General features: G+C 36.1%; 1 protein-coding gene across 1 annotated transcript in view; it reads left to right on the top strand.

The window, feature by feature from the left end:
• Nucleotides 1-21,482, top strand: part of GSTCD (glutathione S-transferase C-terminal domain containing) — a 129,203-nt gene that overhangs the window by 90,565 nt on the left and 17,156 nt on the right. Inside the window, exons 6-8 of the mRNA XM_057706765.1 lie at nt 8,428-8,543; nt 8,704-8,748; nt 11,076-11,204. Of these exons, the coding sequence (XP_057562748.1) occupies nt 8,428-8,543; nt 8,704-8,748; nt 11,076-11,204 (290 nt within the window). The remainder of the gene's footprint in view (nt 1-8,427; nt 8,544-8,703; nt 8,749-11,075; nt 11,205-21,482) is intronic.

Genomic DNA, 21,482 nt, shown 5'->3' with positions numbered 1-21,482 from the left:
CCAGTGGTAAACCTTCCTTTCCCTCAACCCTACTGGCTGGACCACTGCTACATACTCCTGTTGCTAGACCTGTGTGAATATCAGTACTTGCCCACATTTGGGTACCTTTTGAATACTTACTGGATCACGGTCCCCATCCCTACCCTATACCTGGGTTAGTTCCCACAAACTTTTTCTTTACCCCATCTCTTGCTGCTGAGATCCCAACAGTCTTCACACTTAGGCTCATGAGGTTTAGGACCATTAGAAAGAGAAAAGGAATCGTAGGCCTGGAATTCAAGACTGCCTCTGAGGTTCATGGAGGAGTCCCTCTGTAACTTGCAATGAATACCGCTGCCTTGGGCTGTTAACTCTTAGGTATAGTAACTATTTTCTATTTTGGTTATTGTCATAGTATCCAGCACCATTTCATGCATAGGTAGATGCCTTAATAAATACTATTCAATGATGATAATCCTTACAAGCCCAATTTAGGATGTCGTTCAGATAACTTATAGCTGCATAAATGCACCGCAAAACAGTGCATTTAAATAACAATTATCTATTTTATTCACAGATCTTCAATTTAGGTAGAAGGTAGATCTCCAACTTGATGGGAAAGCTTGTTTGTTCAATACAGCATCAGCTGGAGAGGCTTGGCTTCCTAAAGCATGGTGCTGTGTTCCAAGAGCAAGTGCTCAAAAGACAGGACATGGGAGCTACCAGCAATGGGCATAGTGTTTCTTCTGTATTACACCGTTCAAGTGGTCATAGAGCTCGATTCAAGGGAACAGACATAGATGCCATCTCCTGATGGGAATACTGTATATTAACATAGTAGTAATATTATAAAAGAACATGGAGCCGTGTCACCTTAGATATATTCATTTTCATTTTTTAATCAAAATAAAATATATGAAAAAAACAAACAAGAAAACCTATGGGTCATATCATAGTCGAAATTAGAATACTATGTATATAAGAGAAGCTTTTTTTAGAAAATCACCAGACTCTAGGAACACTCACCAGACTCTAGGAACACTCACCATCGCAGGCTACTAGCGTATCATTTTACCTAAATACAGTGAAACACATCAAACTAGAAGTCCAATAGATCATTGCTTGAATGATCTCAAAAGTTAATGCAGATGCAGAGAATGGACTGGAGGACACAAGGTTGGGGGGGCGGGGGGGGTGAAGGGGAAGCTGGGACGAAGTGAGAGAGTAGCATAGACATATGTATACTACCAAGTGTAAAATAGATAGCCAGTGGGAAATTGCTGTATAACAAAGGGAGATCAACTCGATAATGGATGATGCCTTAGAGGGCCTGGACGGGGAGGGTGGGGGGGAGTCGCGGCAGGGAGGGAATATGGGGATATGTGTATAAATACAGCTGATTGACTTTGGTGTACCTCACAAACTGGTACAAGACTGTAAAGCAATTATATTCCAATAAAGAGCTAAAAAAACAAAAAACAAAAAAGTTAATGAAATGCTTAAAATACCTCACTATTGTTAACGGAAGCCCCTGAAAAAGAGGGAGAAGAAATAAATACCTATTTTCTAGAGTTAACTTTTTTTGTTCTGAAGTATTTCAATTTGGTCTTGTGGGCAGCTTGGAAGATATTATGAAATTTTTTTTTTAACTGAATTCCAGGGCAAAGAAATGTTTATTTTGTGTGGTGTAAATAGCATTTGAGTGAAATGAAAATATATGTGTTCAATTAACTCTGGTTTCTGATATTCTGAAGTCAAAATGTTTTATTCATCTTGGAGAAAAAAATAGCAGGAATAAGAAGTTTTAAAATTTCCACTATTCAATGCATCTAAGCTCTTTTACAAACAAAACAGAAGTTTTGATTTGACAAATAATGCGGCTGTACCTTCTTCAACTATTGTCCCTCAATTCCACATCTTGCCTAAATACTTTTAGTTATCGTTTTTTTTTAAAGATGCCCTGGAATTAGATATGGAATGGTGAAGGTGCATGCTATGTTTGTCAGCATCTGCAGTACTGTAACATGAAAGATCGTCTCAATCTATTTTCATTTTTTTCCTCCTGGGTAATCCGATTTTTGCAACAAATTGATCTCTCAATCTCCCCGTGTCACTTTTCTATAAAATATAAAAGGTTGCTACAGTTCCAAGGTGAGGAAATGGTCTTTTTCTGCAAAGGGTGACACTCAAAGGTCAATTCATTAAACAGAGTGACTTATGAGACCTCCAGATAATGCCTTAGTGATATATTCCAAAATATTGAAGTTCAGAATTAAATTGATCCTTTTTCTGGTAAGCCTGCTTTTGGAAATTTTATTTAGAAGAAAACTGAAATAAAATACATTTTATGACTGATTCTGAAGAATTCGATTTTTTTCCATAAGATATTATTATTAGGGACATCCCTCATTTCCCTGCTAGAAAGCATCTTTTTTCCTTGAACACGTAAAAAAGGGACCAGCCCTGAAATTCTGAAATCACAAAGTCATCTGTTTAAGAAATGGCAGACCATATTGGAAAGAAGACTGAACCCGAAGTTAGAAATACTTGATTAGAGTCCCAGCTTCACTGCCTACCAGCTGTGTGTCTTTAAGCAAATGCTAAGTTTGAGCAACCTCTTCAGTGCTGTGTCCTCATTTGTAAAACAAGAAACAGGTTATCCACCTGACAACCTGACAATATTGAGGTTAGATGATATATCAAATGTGTAAGTGCTTACTAAACTGCAAAGCATCATATAAACAAACTATTATCAATCATGTTAGAAGCTTTAATGAAAGAATAATGGATTTTTGTAAGTTAGGGATGTTAAAATGTCATTAAAAATATTGTACAATGTGGTTAATAAAATACATCTTATAAGGTCAAAGATAATGTTTTTGTACTATTTTAAGTAAGGTATAAGTTCATTAAGCACAGAAATCAAGCGATAGACATCTTTGTGTCCCTAACATTGTCTAGAACAGTTCTGTGTAGGTCAAGTTAGTTGGTTGATTTGTTGGTTGAATGATTGATTGAGAAAGATATTTTATGAGGTCAGTATTCCTCCATTTAGAGAGGAATAAATTGACTTCTTTTAGCATTTTGAATTCCTCATTGATAATTATTACTACTCTCATAATATTTATAACACACTATCAGAGTGAAAACACCATCACACTGTTACACTGTTACTGATTTCATAGACTGCACTGTGGGATGTGTGAATGGGCTGGGGATGGGGGAGAGAGGGAAAAGGTATCCACTGTTGCAAGAATATTGTCACTGTGGGGTCAGTATGGCTAAGAGGATTAGTGATGCTAGCCTACAACTGGCTTTAAAAAAATGTAAATTCAGACGATTCTAAATTTTCAGTATGTCCAACAAGTCATTTCCAAAATTTAAAACAAGGTTGCCCTAACCTAAAGTGTAAACTTTATGTTGCTACTTAGTTTCATGCATCTTCTCAGGAGTTTCTTTAGGAATTTTAGTCATGCTGTTCTAGTTTTTGGTATAGCTTTAAATGGCAGCTTTCTTATTCCCTCATAAAAGTTTTCAGAAACTTTTCCATCCCCACCTAAAACACTGTTTCATAGTTGACTTCCTTTTCTATTTCAGTACAGTATATTTTCAAATACGGTTGAATTTATTTTCTTATTTACTACCTACAAAAGTTAGCTTACTGCCTTGAAATGCTGTTTAAGTCATAATTACAGAGAAAACTCATTCATTAAACTTTTATTGAGCACCTGTTATGTGCCTGTCAGTCTCCTAATACTCATTCCATTTAATTGGGCCCAAGCTTATGTAGTTCCAGGAAAAATAATTTGTATCTATTTTATGTAGACAGAAGCAATTTCAGGTAATGGTCCTTTTTGGGTAGTTGGTATAATGAATAATGCCTAGATAATCATTTTATAATAAAACTTTTTCAGTAGTTAATAACAGGCTTTATAGTATAAAAGTTTACTTCTTTTGGATAGTATCAAAGTTTGAAAAAGTAACTTTTTTCTCTTTTGTCTTTAAAAAAACAAACAAACAAAAAAAAAAAAACTTATTACAAAAGGAATACACATCACTGTAGCCAGGAGTGAGGAATAGTTTTCAAGCAAAGAGAACAAATTTATAAAGCAACTTGACTCACCAGCCTGATAAATTCAAGGAACTATATCCATTGCTCAGAGAGACTGGAACATAGGGGATACGTTATGAAAGTAGCAGAAGGTAAGGTCAGCAAATCATCAGGGCCCAGATCATTAAAGGCCTTGTTTTCTTGCCAGGAAGTCAGGACTTTTTTCTTAAGGCAGAGGGGAGCCTTTAAAGATATTTTAAGCAAGGATAGGTATTTCAGAGGTAGGAAATAGGTTTAGAAGGGACTCAAGAAAATCATTCAGTGATGAGCTATGGCCCAGAGACAGAACCTGGTAAGCACAGCATTTCAGGGACTGCTGCGGGGAGAGGAGCCTGGGAAGGAAAGTAGGAAAGACAATCCAATAAGGAGTCCAAAGTCTTTCTTGGTCTAGAACAGCAGAGCTCAAAATGATCCAATGCATTCAATTTCTTCAATTCCATTTTCTTAATTAAATCATTTAATGACATTATCATCACTGGAGGTTGAATGCCTCACATAATTTTATGAATAATTCTATCCAACTTGAGGATATACTCTATCCAGAATAAAAATGATGCAGGCTAGCAGTGTAAAAGAAATATTTAGAATGGAATAATGTAAAAATAACAGAGCTGTCTATGTAAAGAGAACTTGTCTCTGAGGACCTCTAAGCGTACGTATTAAGTATTAAAGCAAAGCCATGTTTTCTCTGCAGCACAGAGAGGCAAGATAACAAGCAGTGCCCTTTCCCATCTGGCCCTGCCAAATTTTCAGGTCTATCTTATGCTCTGCCACTTTCCTATCGACCCTCGTTTTCAAGCACAAGTGAGCTAATTGCATTTGCCCCCTAAGTATGCCATATCTAACATGCTTTCCCCGCCCATTCTACCTGGCAAGTTTCTGTTCCTCCTTAAAGACTCAGCTGAAATGCCCCACATCTCTGTAAAATCCTCTGTGATGTCTCAGTTCTTTATATGCAGTGCACATACCTTTGCACATAATGAACACCCATGCCATCTACTTAGATACCCTCTTAGCTCCTAAAGCACAGGGACTGTGTCTTCTTCACTTTGAGTTGTGTCCTCAGCATATAGACAAGTACTGGGCATATAGTAGGAGCTTAGTGACTGTTCCAAGCTATGAAAACCATAGCTACCCTGAAGGTGGAACTTGGGCTTCACTGTCCATTGCTCTGTGAAACATGATAAGTGACCATTCATCAGCTTGTCTTAAAGTTGTCCTGAAAACATTAAAATTTGTGGTTGTCACCTCCCTTCTCACCTGCCAAAAGTCCTATCAGTAGCACCTTGTGTATTCAGTTGTCTCACACCTTCTCTACAACCTCGCTACTACACCCATCTCTGTTAAAGAAATTTACTTTTGTTCCCTTGATTTCACAGCTTTCCAAACAAAAACATATTTTAAAAATCTCTGAACCATCATTAATTTTAGCCTTTTTCTCTCTCCATATTTAATTTTTTAAAAAATTCACAGAATGTGGGTGGTGTACTACATCTCAGAGAAATACTTGGAAAACAAAACAGCAAATGAATCTTTTTAAGTCTAACATGTATCCAAGCATCCAACCATTTTCCTTTTACCAGTAAGTTATAACATTCAAGGTACTGCGTTGCTTCAGACTAAGAATAAATTAAGAGCTGCCTGATCTTGAGCACAATTTACTAGACTGAACAGGTGTCCTGGCCACACCTGTGTGCATTTTCCATCCATGGCTTTTTTTTTTTTTTTTTCTTCCTACTTTATTAGATTCTTTGAACTGACCAAAAATGCCAGTGTCCTAATATGGCTCTTCCTTAGTTTAAAAATTGGCTCCTTTACCCTTGTACTTTCTTCTTGGGTAATGCAAACAACATGGAAGTTGTCTAAATAATCAGGTTCCTCCAAACTTGAATTAGACAAGGAAAAGATGCTGCTGTAGGAGGACTACATTGCAGGACAAATAAGACCATTTGTATTAAAACATTTGATTCTTGGATTTTGTTTTTCCATGATGACACCTGAAGAACCATCGTTTTTAGTCGTTCAAAATATATGCTGTAAATGGTGTCAGGCACAAGAATATTGGATATAAATAGAAAGTAGGATTTGATTTCTAAATGAATGCCATGGCTCAAAATACCACTTTCTTACCTTTTTCAGTGTGTTTAAGATCCTATTCATGTTTCCAGGAGCTTCATAATATTTATAAAACTAGAATGGTGAGGAGGAATGCTTTATTAGAGGCAGTTTTTCCATAAAGCACCAAAGCATCATGCTAGGGTATTTTTAGCCCAACCTGTGAATATTATGGGCAGCTTAATAGTCTCTCTATTTAAATACAACCCTGAGAGGTACCTCTTTGCCTTCAACCTTCATTTAGGCGCAAATTCTTCACATGCAAAGAGGCAGGCTTAGCAAGAAAAACAGATCTTCATCAGCATTTGCTTTTGAAACAGACCTAAGAAAGTTAGGTCACTCTAAATCTCCAAAAGAAGTACAGTACAGAAGTTACTATTAGATATTCCATTAAATAAGCTTTATTTTCTTATCTCCTTGTTCTTAACAAAAGATAATTTCTTTTGACTTTCTTTTGTGAAAATCCTTTGTCTAAGAATTGTTAAGAAATCTGCAACAGAGCAAAGACTAAAATGCACGTGCTCATTTCTTGCCTCGTGGTGACTCCACCCAATAGCAGCGTTTGTGATTCTCGCTCTCCTAGGGCCTCAAAAGTACTCTTCCTTTTCACCTTCTGATCCCCTCTTCTTCCTCCTCTTCCTTGTTCTGATTCTTCTTCCTCCAAATCAAAGCTGCATTGCCACAATAAAAATAATTAGGTGGATTTATTACTGAACGGCTACAGGGATGGATAGATAGATAGAAGTGTGATGAACCAAGTCTAGTACGTTGTTAATGGTAGAATCTAGGTGGAGGGTATAGAGTCATTCACTGAATCTTAATTCTTCCAACTATGCCTTGTGTTTGAAAACTGTCATAATAAAACCTCTTAGGAGTGGCTGTCCACAGAAGGGGGGATCACAAGGGCTTTCACTAACTCTGTCTAAATATTTTGCCATTATATTATTAGAGAAAAATGAAAATAATTTTTTTTAAGCTCCATGAAACTGTCTTCACAAATGAAGCCACCAAACGATTGATTTAAGTGCTTTTCATGTTTGAAATTCACATTAGGCCACGCTAAGTAATTAGGAATGCACACAGCGATTCAGCTGTATGATGAGGACCATATTGATACAGTAGGAAATTGATTAAGTAAGATGGGTATAGATACTTAACAAAATATTATGCAGCCATTAAAACTTGTAGTGTAGAGACAAATTCATGGGCACAGAAAGATTTATATGATAATGTTTCCTACATTGTCTAGAAAATTATGAACTTATAAGTGTAGCTGGAAGTACATATATACAAAAATATTACCTCTGAGTTATGAGGTGATGGATTTTTTTCTCTCATATAGATCTTTTTAAATCCACATTTTTCTATTTTTTCCTAAAAGTTTCCCAATGTTTTAATTTTAGTAACCTAAGAAAGAAGGAAAACAGAAAGAAAAAAAAATGCCATGCAATTTTTCTGTGAAAATGGAGTAGGGAAACTTTGGCATCTGTAAATAATTTTTGACCAAGCCAAAAAGATTATCTGGGTTTTTTCTTTTATCTATGTCACTGAAAGCTACACTCTTACATTTTCTTAATCTTGCTCTTATGAACAGTGCATTTGAAATATGTAAAAACAAATAATTTTATTCATTCTTCTGAAGATATTTTAGTGGACTTGACTAGTGGCTTTTGAAAGGAAAGTTAAGATGTTTTCATGCTGCTAGGCCCAAGGCATTTTGTACTTGGAAATGCCCTATCTTCAATCTCTAATTGCATTAAATTTCTGTGTCTGACTCATGAGGAAAGGAAGTTTCAAAGCAGAAATAAGAAAATCTAATTTATTTCTATATCAATAACCATTGATATATTTTAGACAATGTGACACCTATGTTCCAAGTGTCCCTAACCAGAAGAATGAAGAGTTCACAGATGTGCCAGTTGTTTCTAACTCTGAAGTTCATGTTTCACTTGTTGTTTCCTCTCTTTCAAAGACATTTTTTCATAGATTTTCTGTTAATGACTATTAAGAGAAAAGTTGGATAGGAATAAAAGTAAAAAGAATCAAAAGAGTTCCCCTCTGAGTTCCAGTTCTCTAATCCTCTCATAGTGGATTACATGGAACGTGTAATTCACTTACATCTATACCGCTCTTCCTGTATGCTGCTAGTCTAGTCCCTGAGTGCCTTCTCAGTCCCCTGCAACACATAACAGGTCATTGTCTTCCCCTCTTGTCTTTCCCAGGTAAAATGTCCAGCGATCGAGCTTTGAGGAAGCAGCAACAGTTAAACAACCTTGTTTATGTGGTGACAAATCAGGCCAAACCCGGTGACAGAATTGTGGATTTCTGCAGCGGTGGGGTATTCTATCTCTTCATTATTCTCTTTAGCCTTTCCAAGATGATGTGACTTTACTATACTATGTTCAACGTCGTGTTTTTATTTGGCAAGATTGTTGTCTCCAAATAAACAAAAGCCTTAGAGACCAAAGTTAACTCACTTCTTTTTTTGCCTTTTTCAGGGCCATGTTGGGATTGTCCTTGCTCACATGCTACCATCATGCCAGGTAAAGTCTGAATAATAGATGAAAGGAAACTACACAATTCAGTTACTGAGTCTGGCTTTTGCCTCCTCTTTGAGTTTATCATCATTCACCCAGGTCAAATATGTGGCACAGGCATTTTATTTTCCTTTGAACTGAACTTCTAAGATTCAGAATCATAGGGGAAAAAAAATTAAGTAGGACCAATATACAGTTTTTATTTTTTATAAAAGGGTTATATTTTAAAATAATTTTTAAAAGAAATAATTATTCCACTGTTAAAATAATTAATGATGAAACCAGTTTAATTGTCAACATAGTTTTATACTGGAAATACTAACCTCTGAAACTTCTTGAGCATATTCTTTGGTAGCTTGATTTTTTTTTTTTTTTTGTAAATTTATTTATTTATTGGCTGTGTTGGCTCTTTCTTGCTACACGCGGGCTTTTCTCTAGTTACAACAAGCAGGGGCTACTCTTCGTTGTGGTTCACAGCTTCTCATTGAGGTAGCTTCTCTTGTTGCGAGCATGGGCTCTCGGTGCAAGGGCTTCAGTAGTTGTGGCACCTGGGCTCAGTAGTTGTGGCACATGGGCTTAGTTGCTCTGCAGCATGTGGGATCTTCCCCGGCCAGGGATCAAACCCTTGCCCCCTACATTGGCAGGTGGATTATTAACCACTGCGCCACCAGGGAAGTCCCTAGTAGCTTGATTTTTATTCATTGTATCAGAGCTATAACAACAACAACATTTTTTAAAGAAAAAGATAAACCCCAAATCTACCACACTGATCCACCACATGCGTTTCTCCCCATGTTCTCTTTAAGCCATTGGTCATGAGGATGCTTATTGCTGCAAATTCTAAAATTGCAAGTACAATTTCAGTCACCTGCTTTCACTCAATCTTATATCATAAATGTTTTTCACTGTTGCAGATAGTTTCAAATATCATCATTAAAATATCACTGAAAATGTGACTTCATGATATGTTTTTAAGTAAATGTACCATAATTTATATAATCGTCACCACCATTTGTTAGAAGTCTGTGCCGCTTTTAGTCTTGTCATATTAAATCATTTCCTCACAGTGACGATCTTTTAGCATAAAAGTCTACAATTTGACGATTGAACTGGAGCAGATTCTTTGCTTGTGAGCTCTCTGGAAATTACAAAACAATTAAGGTGATTATTCTCAGAAGAAAAAATGTGGAAGAACTCGTAGACCGGTCAGACCGATATGTAGTAGAATGATAGAGAGTGGAGAGTACTATTCTTTATCTTTCTCAGAAAATAAAGAGCAAAGTAAATGAAGAATACTGGAAGAAACTGGCAGATGTTTGCTTCATCACCAAGGAAAACAACAATTTCATGGTCAGAGTAAGAGGAATAAAGTTCAAATCACAACCCTGGAGATGTAGAGTCCGGGATATGGTCTTTTTTTTCCCCTTCCCAACAGTTCTGAAAACTTAGAGATGTTGATACTGGAAAAGGGAAGTCTTGGCTAGAATAAAGGCTGAAAAACCTGTGACACCAAGTATCCTCTGATAGGCTTTTTATACAAAGGGATCCAGGATTTTTCCATAAAGACAAGCATAAGGACAAAATAAGGACCGAACTAGGAACGATAGTGATGAAAGTGATTTAACTCTGCCCACGTTTCTCCATCCAAACCAATGATGGTCTCCCATGCTCCTTGGCCTCGATTACTATTACAAATTCTGAACTGGTCGCCCTGCCTTCCGCCTTGCCCCCACCAATCCATACTATACATCGCAGCAACCGGACCCCCTTTGATCACACATGATCTGGCACCTGTGACCTCTCCAGCCTGATTTCTACCCTCCACACCCTATCTCCCCACCCCCACCATCACCATCACACACTGGACCCCAGCTGTACCAGTTTTATCCGTTCTTCAAATACACCATACCTTTCTCACCTTGGGCCTTCACCCATGTTTCTCTCTCTGTCAGCAACACTCCTTCATTCTTCCAGCTAATTTCCATTCATTTTGCAGGCCTCATTTAATATGTTACTGTTTCATATTAAATGACTAAAACCTCCCTTCGTCATCAAGTCTGCGTGCTCTGATAACACATTATGTGTCTTTCATTAAACACGTATCACTCCCTGTGTTATAATTGCCTGTTTCATTTCTATCACTATATAAGCTTCGCGAGTTCAAGGACCTCGTTCATTTTTGTACTATATGATCTGGCACACTTCCTGGCACAAGATAAGGGTCAATATAATATGATCTACATTATTGAAGCTAGTAAATACAGTGGTTATACTTTTTCCTAATGTCTGAATTATGTTACTGAATATACTATTGTTTCCTGGGTGAAATCTAGGTTACATTAATAGAAAACAAGGAATTATCATTAATTCGTGCTAAGAAGAGAAGTGATGAACTAGGTTTAAGCAACATTTGGTTCATTCAAGCAAATATGGAGTATTTTACAGGGACGTTTAATATTGGGGTAAGTAATCAAGCAATTTCAATTTCTTTAATTAACTAATTAAGAAAAATTGTATGTCTTAGAGGAAATAAAGGAGATGCTTTTGTTTTCTTTGCTAAACAAGAAATTTGTAACTTTTCTACTATCTGTAAAGTATGGCCTATTAATGAATAGTACTTCATTCACAGCATTTCATTATCACATGGTAGAGATAATCTTCATTCCTCTACCAGAAGAGAACTTTATTTTCTTCACTGCAGAATCCCCAGAGCCTAAAAAATTGTTTGACACATAGCAAGTACTTAAAAATAGTTACTCATTGAATGAATAAATGAATTCTAATGAAGATGACTTCCCTTTGTTTATTCTACATTTTTAGAAGATAATGGAGAAAAGAAAAACAGGATATAATAGGAACAAATAGCTTGTTAATAGCCTGAAAATACTAGAGTTGTTTTTAGATAATACTTTCTTTAGCAAGGATTTGATATCTACGTGCATTTTTAGCTTCCAATAGAGAGAAAGTATATTGATGATGTTTCTGAAACCTTCAGATCAACTTGTTATTGTTTGATACTACTAAAAAGACCAAAGATAATGTGATTCTGCCAGTTCATTTAACCCCAGGGTTGGATGCTCAGGTGGAATTTGAGTTTCATTAAGATGTGAGCATTGCTGCTGTTCTTGTATTTGTTTTAAATAATTTTTTCTCACTTTCAAAGGACTAAATATAGAAAACTACTTAACATGTAAAGAAGAATCAGCAATATTTCTGCTAGTGAGAGATAAATACCGTCAAAACCCTTTGGTCTTTATGTATTTATGCGCAAAAACAAATGCATATTTACGCATACGTTAACGTTGTTGAGGTCATACTACATAGATCCTGCTTTACCTGAAATTATCATAAATACTTTCCCTACTCATTAATCATATTTCTTTTTTGTTGTTATTATAATGTAATTGTTAATATTATGTATATCTTATGCACCATTTAAGACTTTTGATACCTTTGCCTAATCTCTTTCCGGGAAGGTTGTGCTAATTTGCATTCCCAACTGTATATGTTCACATAACATATACAATGGGCTTGTCTTGGTGGAATTCTTGTCCAATCTCAGAAGTTCAGAACTTTTGTCGTACTTATGATTTTTGTGCAATGAAATTCACTTCTTAACTACCAACTACTGCAAATTTGTGAGGTTTATTGTTATTTTTACAGCCTAAAAAGTATGCAATTTGTTTCCTTTGTAGACATGATATAAATTGGTTATCTCAAGCCAAGCTTATAGAAAGAGAAGTAAACTTTTAAGAAAACAGTAGGATATTCAGGAAAATGTAGACATCTGATACAGCAAATTCAAATTAAACGTATATTTATATGCCACTTAAATTTTACATAAATGTTGAGGAAGAGGATAAAGCTTCTCCCACAAAACAAGCCATTAAACCAATACCCCTGTTACCAGTACACCAGGCAGAATGTATAAGATAGCAAGATATTGCTACCTATTTACTCACCTCTCAAATCACAAAATTCTCAGTCTATCAGCCTTTACCCTTCCGCGGCTACAAGGTGCTAAATCATTCTGGCATATTCTTGTAACTTTCAAGGTCATATAATTCACTGATACCAACTAACAATGTATATGTCTTTTGGGAAGTGATATTTTTCTCTACATTTCATAGTAAAATATCCATAATGGTTTTTTTTTTTTCTTTCATAATTACCTTTGTCAAGATATATGGAAAATGAATTAAAATTGCTTGGAGGATTAAACCAAAATTAGATTTACTCTCAAGAATTTAATTTGCCTAGGAGGATAATTGAAGTATTGTCACTAGATAAATCAAACTAAATGCACCAGTAGCTCTAACACATATTAAATAGATTCCAATGAAAATACTATAGCTACAGAGGAAATCAGAATACAAGGTATTGGAAATGCATTAAAACTCCATTAATTCACGATTTTGTGGTGTTTCAAATAAGGATTTAGTTGGCATTTATCTTTGCTTGGTAAATGCCTTTTTCTTTTACTATTTTTCTTTAGACATAAAAATTAATGATGTAAACAAGGTTTTAACGGGAAAATTTTAAAGTCTTTGAACCAACTATCTTTAGGAACTTTAAACAAATCATTTGTATGTAAGAATTGAAATACTAATTATTAGTCTTATCTCCATTAATACAACAACTTATATCGGGCAAAAATTAACAGATTTACTAATGTTGTTAAGCTAGTGTGACTTAAAATAATGGAAGAGAACAACTCTAAATATTTTCAAGTCTTTCAACAAGATCTATCACCCCCAAGGGCCGTGACTCCCCCATGTAACCAGAATCAATGAGGTAACACTGTGCTTGTTCCAAAGAGCATTTTGTAGTTTCTGATTTACATTGTGCTTATTTGAGAAATATATTTCTTTAGAAATACAAATGTCTAAAGATTTTATTATGTGGACCATTTTTAAAGTCTTTATTGAATTTGTTACAATATTGCTTCTATTTTATGTTTTGGCCACAAGGGATGTGGGATCTTAGCTCCCTAACCAGGGGTCGAACCCCCACCCCCTGCATTGGAAGGCGAAATCTTAACCACTGGACTCCCAGGGAAGTCCCTAGAAATGCAAATGTCTAATAAGCTTATAAAAAACATTTAAAGTCTCTAGTAACAAATGCATTTCAACTTGAACAACAATGATATTCTGTTCTTGCTCTTAACATTTGCAAAGATTTTTAAAATATTATTATGTAAGGCTTTGAAAATATTATTGACTTCAGTGAGGGGGGCCCTAATCATACAGGAGCTTTGAACTTTTTCATTTACATGATATTTGTAATGATTTATTAATGACATGAAATGTTAGTTTTATAATGCTAAATAGAGAAAATTATATGAACATAATGGTTGACAGTATGCATTTTATTTTCTTTTTTTCTTTTTTTCTTTATTGGAGTATAATTGCTTTACAGTGTTGTGTTAGTTTCTGCTGTACAACAAAGTAAATCAGCTGTATGTATACATATATCCCCATATCCCCTCCCTCTTGAGCCTCCCTCCCGCCCTCCATATCCCACAACTTTAGGTCTTCACAAAGCCTCGAGGTGATCTCCCTGTGCTCTGTAGCAGCTTCCCACTAGCTATCTATTTTACATTTGGTAATGTGTATATGTCAATGTTACTCTCTCACTATGTCCCAGCTTCCCCTTCCCAACCCCTTCACCCCTCTGCCCCCATGTCCCCTGCATCTTTATTCTTGTCCTACCACTAGGTTCATCAGTACCATTTTTCTAGATTCCATATATCTGCATTAGCATACAGTATTTGTTTTTCTCTTTCTGATTTACTTCACTCTGTATGATAGACTCTAGGTCCACCCACCTCACTACAAATAGCTCAATTTCATTCCTTTTTATGACTGAGTAATATTCCATTGTATATATATGCCACATCCTCTTTATCCATTCATCTGTCAATGGATGTTTAGGTTGCTTCCATGTCCTGGATATTGTAAATAATGCTGCAATGAGCATAGTGGCACATGTATCTTTTTGAATTATGGTTTTCTCTGGATATATGCCCAGTAGCAGAATTGCTGGGTCATATGGTGGCTCTATTTTTAGTTTTTTAAGGAACCTCCATACTGTTCTCCATAGTGGCTGTATCGATTTACATTCCCACCAACAGTGCAAGAGGGTTCCCTTTTCTCCACACCCTCTCCAGCATTTATTGTTCCTAGGTTTTTTGATGATGTTCATTCTGGCTGGTGTGAGGTTGAATTTAACTTGTGCCAAAGTCTCAGCTTGGCCACTTACTAGTTGTATGGCCTCATCCTCAATCCTCAGTCTTTTCATCTATGAAATGGGCATAAAATTTCCGACTCATGGGATGTTGATACAATGTGCATGAAACACTTAACAGGTTGCCTAGCATTTACAAAGAACTCAAAAAATTGGGCCTCTTTTTACTCTGTGCAGTGTGATCTCAAGCATGTGAAAACGGCATTAAAAATGATGAGAGGAAATTATGCTAATATGTATTTTTTTAAGGTGGCTATCTCTATATACTCTATTTTTCTTCATTCAGTATTTTCAAAATATTCCATATTTAACATGTTATCATTTTATTCATAATAATGTAAGCAGTAAAAATAGAAGAAATAAATATATGTGCTTAATATTTTATAGATAGATACCTAGCTTATTTAGCCAAGAAAGACTAATAGGACCCTAAGGATTACTATAAGATATCTAAAAGAATTCTGAACATATAAGATATATACTATATAATTATATATGTATATATATTTTCTTTTAAAACAAGTATTCGATTATTATAGAAATATCTTTTGATTGACTAATTCTGATTTTGATTATAATGGCTATCAATGTCCTGAGGAAAATACAAAAGTCTTTTCAAAATTGAGAAACATCCAAGAAGGTTTTTCTTCCTGCCAGTTTGAATATATGCAGCTGTATGAACCTGAATTGAATATGTTATGGATGGAATGTTTGTGCCCCACCTCCACTGCCAAAAAATTCATTTGTTGAATTCCTTAACCCCTAACGTGATGGTATTAGGAGGTTGGACCTTTGGTAGGTCATTGGGTCTTGAGGGTGGTGCTTTCCTGAGTGGAATTAGTGCCCTCACAAGCAGAGAAAAGGGCGTGTGCCCCCTCTTAGCCCTCCACTGTGTGATGATATGGTGAGAAGACAGCCATCTGCAAACCAGGAAGGTCGTCCTCACTAGACATCAGAGCTGCCAGCACCCTGATCTTAGACTTCCCAGCCTCCAGAACTGAGAAAGATAAATGTTTGCTGTTTAAACCACCTGTTTATGATAGTTTTTTAAGAGCAGCCCAAACCAAAATAGTGTATATCAATTATCATACCCTTAAAGGGCAACTTAGAAAAGTTTGCTTTAAAAGTGGACTTTTTAAGGCTATTTTTTTTATGAGGTCTATTATCACCTTCCTCTCTAGTGCAAGATAAATAATCTTCCTTATTGTGAAAACTTACTTTATAAGATTTTACTTTTTAAGACCGAATTTATTATGTGTGTTAATACCTATGCTCTCAAACAATATAACAAAAACGTTGTTGTCAGATAGTATTACTGAAAAGGCCATGACTATGGAAAAACACACTTTGCCTTAGGAAACAGAAACTGCCCACCAAAATGTTTTAGTTGGGTAATTTCAATAGTAACATGGAGTCATCTCAAACAGGTGATAAGGTATTGATTTCTAACAGTATCGGTGAATATTTTCTATTTATCAACATATATCAAAATCGCTAAACAGTTTATTTTTGATTTATCTGTATTTACTTTTTTCTGTTTCACCCATAACAATTTTTAATGTGATTGTTTATGACTCATCAGTGCTGAGTGCTTAATTACAAGCTCATTTCTAGTTATGTATGTTAGTATACAATTAGAAGCATATGCAATTATAGAATGTAATTCAGTAACACTTTTGATGAATGATTTATATAATCCTTGTTTTAAAGGGAAAGGAACTTGAGAAATTATATACTCTGCAAACACAGTTTTAAAAAATCATTAAGGCAATGAAGGACTCTCCAGGTGAAGGTGGCAGATAGAGGTGTTGCAACCCCCTTCTCCCCAAGGAATATCAGACCCCCCCAAATAACAAAGAGAACAAGAACCAGAAAAATCATACTCCCCACTTTTGATGAAACAATGTTCAATATTCTATAACTTGAGCTACAATATTTAAAGATAGAAAGCAGATTGAAGAAAATATTGTTGAGTAGAGAAGAGGAAAATCAAACTTCAGTTCATGGGGAGAGGGAGTGTTCAGAGTGCTATCAGGAAGGAAATCACTTTGCTCTCACAGAATCCCAGAAAATTTCAGGAATTCAGGATACCAGAAACCTCAGAGGAAGGGAATAAGAAGCAGCTGGAATCATGTTTAATTAAAAATTTTATTTGGAGACCCAGATTGCCACCACCATCTTGTGTAGGCAAGTGACTGTTTCCCCCCAACTCCTGCAAGAGACCAGAAGTTTACTCCATGGAAAAAGTGTAACAGAGACTCTCAAAGTATAGAGAGAGAAGGGCAAGAATGATGGGACACTGAAAATAAGAACTAAGTGCACTTAATTCCAGAATTCCTTCAGAAGCTAAAATCATCTCCTCAATCGAAGAGATTAAAAGGACCTCCTCTACAGAATCAGAACTATCCTCAGAGAAAATACTGTAGCTGTAACTTAAAAAAAAAAAAAGCCAGCTGACCCCCTGGTCACCCAATTGCTAAGGAAGCCTACCTTCAAGCCTTTTCAGACTTCCAATCAACTTTTTAGTGATTCACTCTTATATGAACTGACAACCAAGGAATATCAAACGTGGAAAACTTCCAAAATAGAGGAGACCAAAGTAACAAAGATGACAAAGTGTCTTATTCAAGGAGAGATCAGAGAAGATATTGCATTAATGAAACAAGAATAGAATGAAAAAGAAAAACCATCAGAGAACAAGAACCATCAGAGAGAGAACAAGAAAGAACTTCTAAAAACATGTTAGTCAAAATAAAAAGGAAGTAGAAAATCTAAAAGATGAAGTGTAGGACATCATCTGAAAAAAACAGGACCAAAAAAAAAACCTCATAGAGATAGGAGCTGAAAAAAAGCATTTTCTTTTTCAAATAGAGATTTCGTCCATAAATCCAATAACAGGAGAACTAGAAAGAGAAAACAGATAAAATGGTGGGGAGGAAAATATCAAAGAGCTAATATAAGAAAACGTGTCAGGATGTGTTTCTCTTGACTGAAAAAGCTCACTTGAAAAATGACCTAAAGCAAGGCACATTGTTGGGGGGAGGGGGGAAGAAATGTTGTGATAAAAAGTTCCTAACAGTTTCCAAAGAGAAAAAAACAAAAAGAGGTCACATACAGAAAATTTGGAATCAAAATGCCATTGCACTTCTCAGTAGCAACATGGAAATCTAGAAGACGGCGGTGAAGCAATGCCTTCAAAATTCTAAAGGAGAGTTTCCGGCCTGAAATGTGCCTGACCAGTCAATCAATCTTACACATGAAAGTAATAAAGAAAATGTCAAGCTCGCAAGAAAATGTACGTCAGGAAACTATGTAAAAGATGTGCTTCACTAAAATAAGAGAGTAAATGATAAAAAGGAATAAGTTGTATCTAATCAAGAGTAGGTGAAGAGAGTTCTTAGTATGATGGCAAAGGGACATCACAGGACCAGACAGAGCTTAGGTGGCAGGCCTAGAAAGCAGTGAGTCCATGTTTTAGTAAAAGGACAGAGGGCCGAGGAAAGATGTCTCCAAGAAAGAAAAATGGAGCTGGCCAATTATTTGACAATTTTTACACAGTGGAAAATTGTACCATAGGGAATTGTACAGAACGTTTGTGCAGGGCAAGTCTTGGATGTTAAAAAAAAAAAAAAAAAAAGTTGTGCAGCACAGTTAGTTTTGATTTGAAAGAGCAATGTACATTTATTACATAGAAAAACAGAGATGGACTTCAGGACAGAAAACCAAAAGCATTAGCTTTGGTCACCAGATTTTCTTTTGGGGTGAAGTGTGCACAGAACAAGGGACTCTTTTGTCATTACATGCCTTTTAGAATTATTTGAATTTTAAAGCCAAATACCTATAACATAATTGCGTGGAAGTTTTTAAAGAGGGGGAACAGGAGCGCACAATTGGGACCAAGCTTGCTTCTACGATACCTGGTTAAGAATCCTTCTTTGAGAAGCAAAGGCTCAGAGCATGATTGGGTTGGGGCAAATTTAGAAATCATTCAGTTCAACCTTCTCATTTTGTAAATACAACTCCACCTGGGGAAGAGGAACACAGCAAGTTAATGGAAAAGCTGGGACTAGAGTCCAGTCAGTGACTTCCTGGTCACTCCCCACATCTAAAGAAAGGAGTAAATGGGAACGTAGAGAATTAGAATAATTTTGGGTGTCAGAGAGATTGAGTTTAAATCTTGCCTTTGTCATTTGTGACCTTGGACCAGCCACTTGGCCTTTTTGTAAAATGGGAAATAACAACACCTCTATGCATGGTTTGGACTAGGAAAAGGATAATAAATGTTAAATGAATCTTAAAAGGATAAACAAACAAAACCCCCAAGGACAGGATGCCTAGTAGAGTCATAAATACATCTAGCACAAGCTTAGTTTTGGGGGTATGAATAAGGCATAGGCTTACTATCTTTCAAAATATGTCTTGTATTAAAAGTCAATACATACTCTTTACCAACACCCATTCTTTTAGAATATATGTGTATCTTTATCAACATGTATTTTCTTAGAGAAGAATCAATCAGTTTGTCTAGAATCTTGACTTGTTTTTTAGAAGCTGCCAGTTGAAAGATTTTCTGGGAGTGAGGATGATTAACTGTGTTTATTTACTACCACATATAGCAAAGATGTGTGGATTGAGGTTTCTTGGCTGTTCAGTTATATTTCACTGGCTTACATCATAGGATGTGTTATACTTAAAACTTTTATGATATATAGATTAGTTGAAGTAGAAGCGTAAAGGAAAGATCCTAATTTATAGTCCATGAATTCTGCAGCATTTATTTGGATCAAAAATATTTACATTTACTTTGGAATGTACATTACCTTGGCCAATAGATGTTTACAATTCAATTTTTATCTTTTATTAGAATTCAGTATATATACAGAGAACCATAATACCAAATTTTGGGGGTCAGTCAGTGAAACACTTGTTGGCTGTGTTGTCAGCTAACCATTGATCAAATATGAGTGTTTTTCCCCCAGCTCATTAACCTTTATTCAACACTCATAGTTTATGTTTTGATGCTCTTTCTACAGTTGTCAGATGTATCCAGTGTGTATATTAATAAATCTATCCATTGTGTATTATATTACAAACTCTCTGGGTCAGATGCTTGAAATGTAATTAGAAATTAGATTTCCTACCAGTTTCTATGCGTAGGAATGGTTTAAGAAAAACAATTAGATGTATTTCTCTTTGTCCTTTCCTTCCTTTGTCACTTCCTTTATGTGTAACCAGCACATATTCTGTTCCTTCTTCTTTTAAATCAGTGGTGAACCTAAGAGTGATACCCAGAAATTCTTCATTAAAAACAAAGGGTCTCTAAGATTCCTTCCAGCTCCAAGTATATTGGTCAGGGAAGGCATAGCAAGGTGTAATGGAAAGCCTGTGAGCTTTGGAGTCAGACCTGGATTCAGAGTTCATCTGGAATCTTTGCTGGCTAGGTGACCTTATCATGTTATTACAAGAGATAATAAGAGCTATTTAAAGTATTAAATTAAAAAAATAATCATTAAATAATTAAATTAAGAAAAAAATCTATGTAAAGATTTTGACATCTAGCACACTGAATACACGCTAGTTCCCTATGGTGGTGTAATTCCAGAAGATAGTAGGACCAATGAGATGAATAAAATGAGAGGACGTATACAATCGTCCCCCCTAATCTGTGGTTTTGCTTTCCTCTGTTTCTGTTACCTGTGGTCTTTCATTGTCCAAAGATATTAAAGGGAAAATTCCAAAAAGAAACAGTTCATAAGTCTGAAATTACACAGTCTCCTCCAACCAGCCCAGGACATGAATCAACCCTTTGTCCAGGGTATCCACGCTGTATACTACACTCTCCCCCTACCCACCCCCCGCCCCCCCCCCAGCCCCGCAGTATAGGGACAAGCGTAGTACAGTTGACCCTTGAACTACATGGGTTTGAACTGCATGGGTCCACTTAATTTTTTTCACTAAGTATATACTGCAGTGCTACGTGGTCTGTGGTTGGTTGGATGCACAGATGTGGAACCGTGGATGAGGAGGGCCAACTATAAAGTTATGCTCAGATTTTCGGCTACGTGGGGGTGGGGGGTGTCAGTGCCCCTAACCTCTGCATCTGTATTTATAGAGTTTGGTACTATCCCTGGTTTCAGGCCTCCACTGGGGGTCTTAGAACATATCCCCCGTGGATAAGGAGGGACTATGTATTTGTATAGAATAGTTGTCTATGATGGGGGGCCCCAAACTGTTTGAGTTGGGGTCCTTAATTTGTTGTATCCCCTGGAACAAGTTACTTAACCTCTCTGGGCTTCAATTTCCTCATCTTAAAACAGTACCCACTTGAGATATTTGTACACCCATGTTCATAGCAGCAGTATTTGCAGTAGCTGAGGTGGAAGCAACCTAAATGTCCATGGATGGATAAAAAGGTAAACAAAATGTGGTGTATATATATATATACAGTTATCCGTTGGTATCCATGGGGGCCTGGTTTCAGGAGCCCCTCATAT

Source organism: Hippopotamus amphibius, chromosome 13 (assembly GCF_030028045.1).
Source record: "Hippopotamus amphibius kiboko isolate mHipAmp2 chromosome 13, mHipAmp2.hap2, whole genome shotgun sequence".
In the NCBI taxonomy this organism is placed as follows: Eukaryota; Metazoa; Chordata; class Mammalia; order Artiodactyla; family Hippopotamidae; genus Hippopotamus; species Hippopotamus amphibius.
This window is presented reverse-complemented; position numbering and strand designations above follow the sequence as displayed.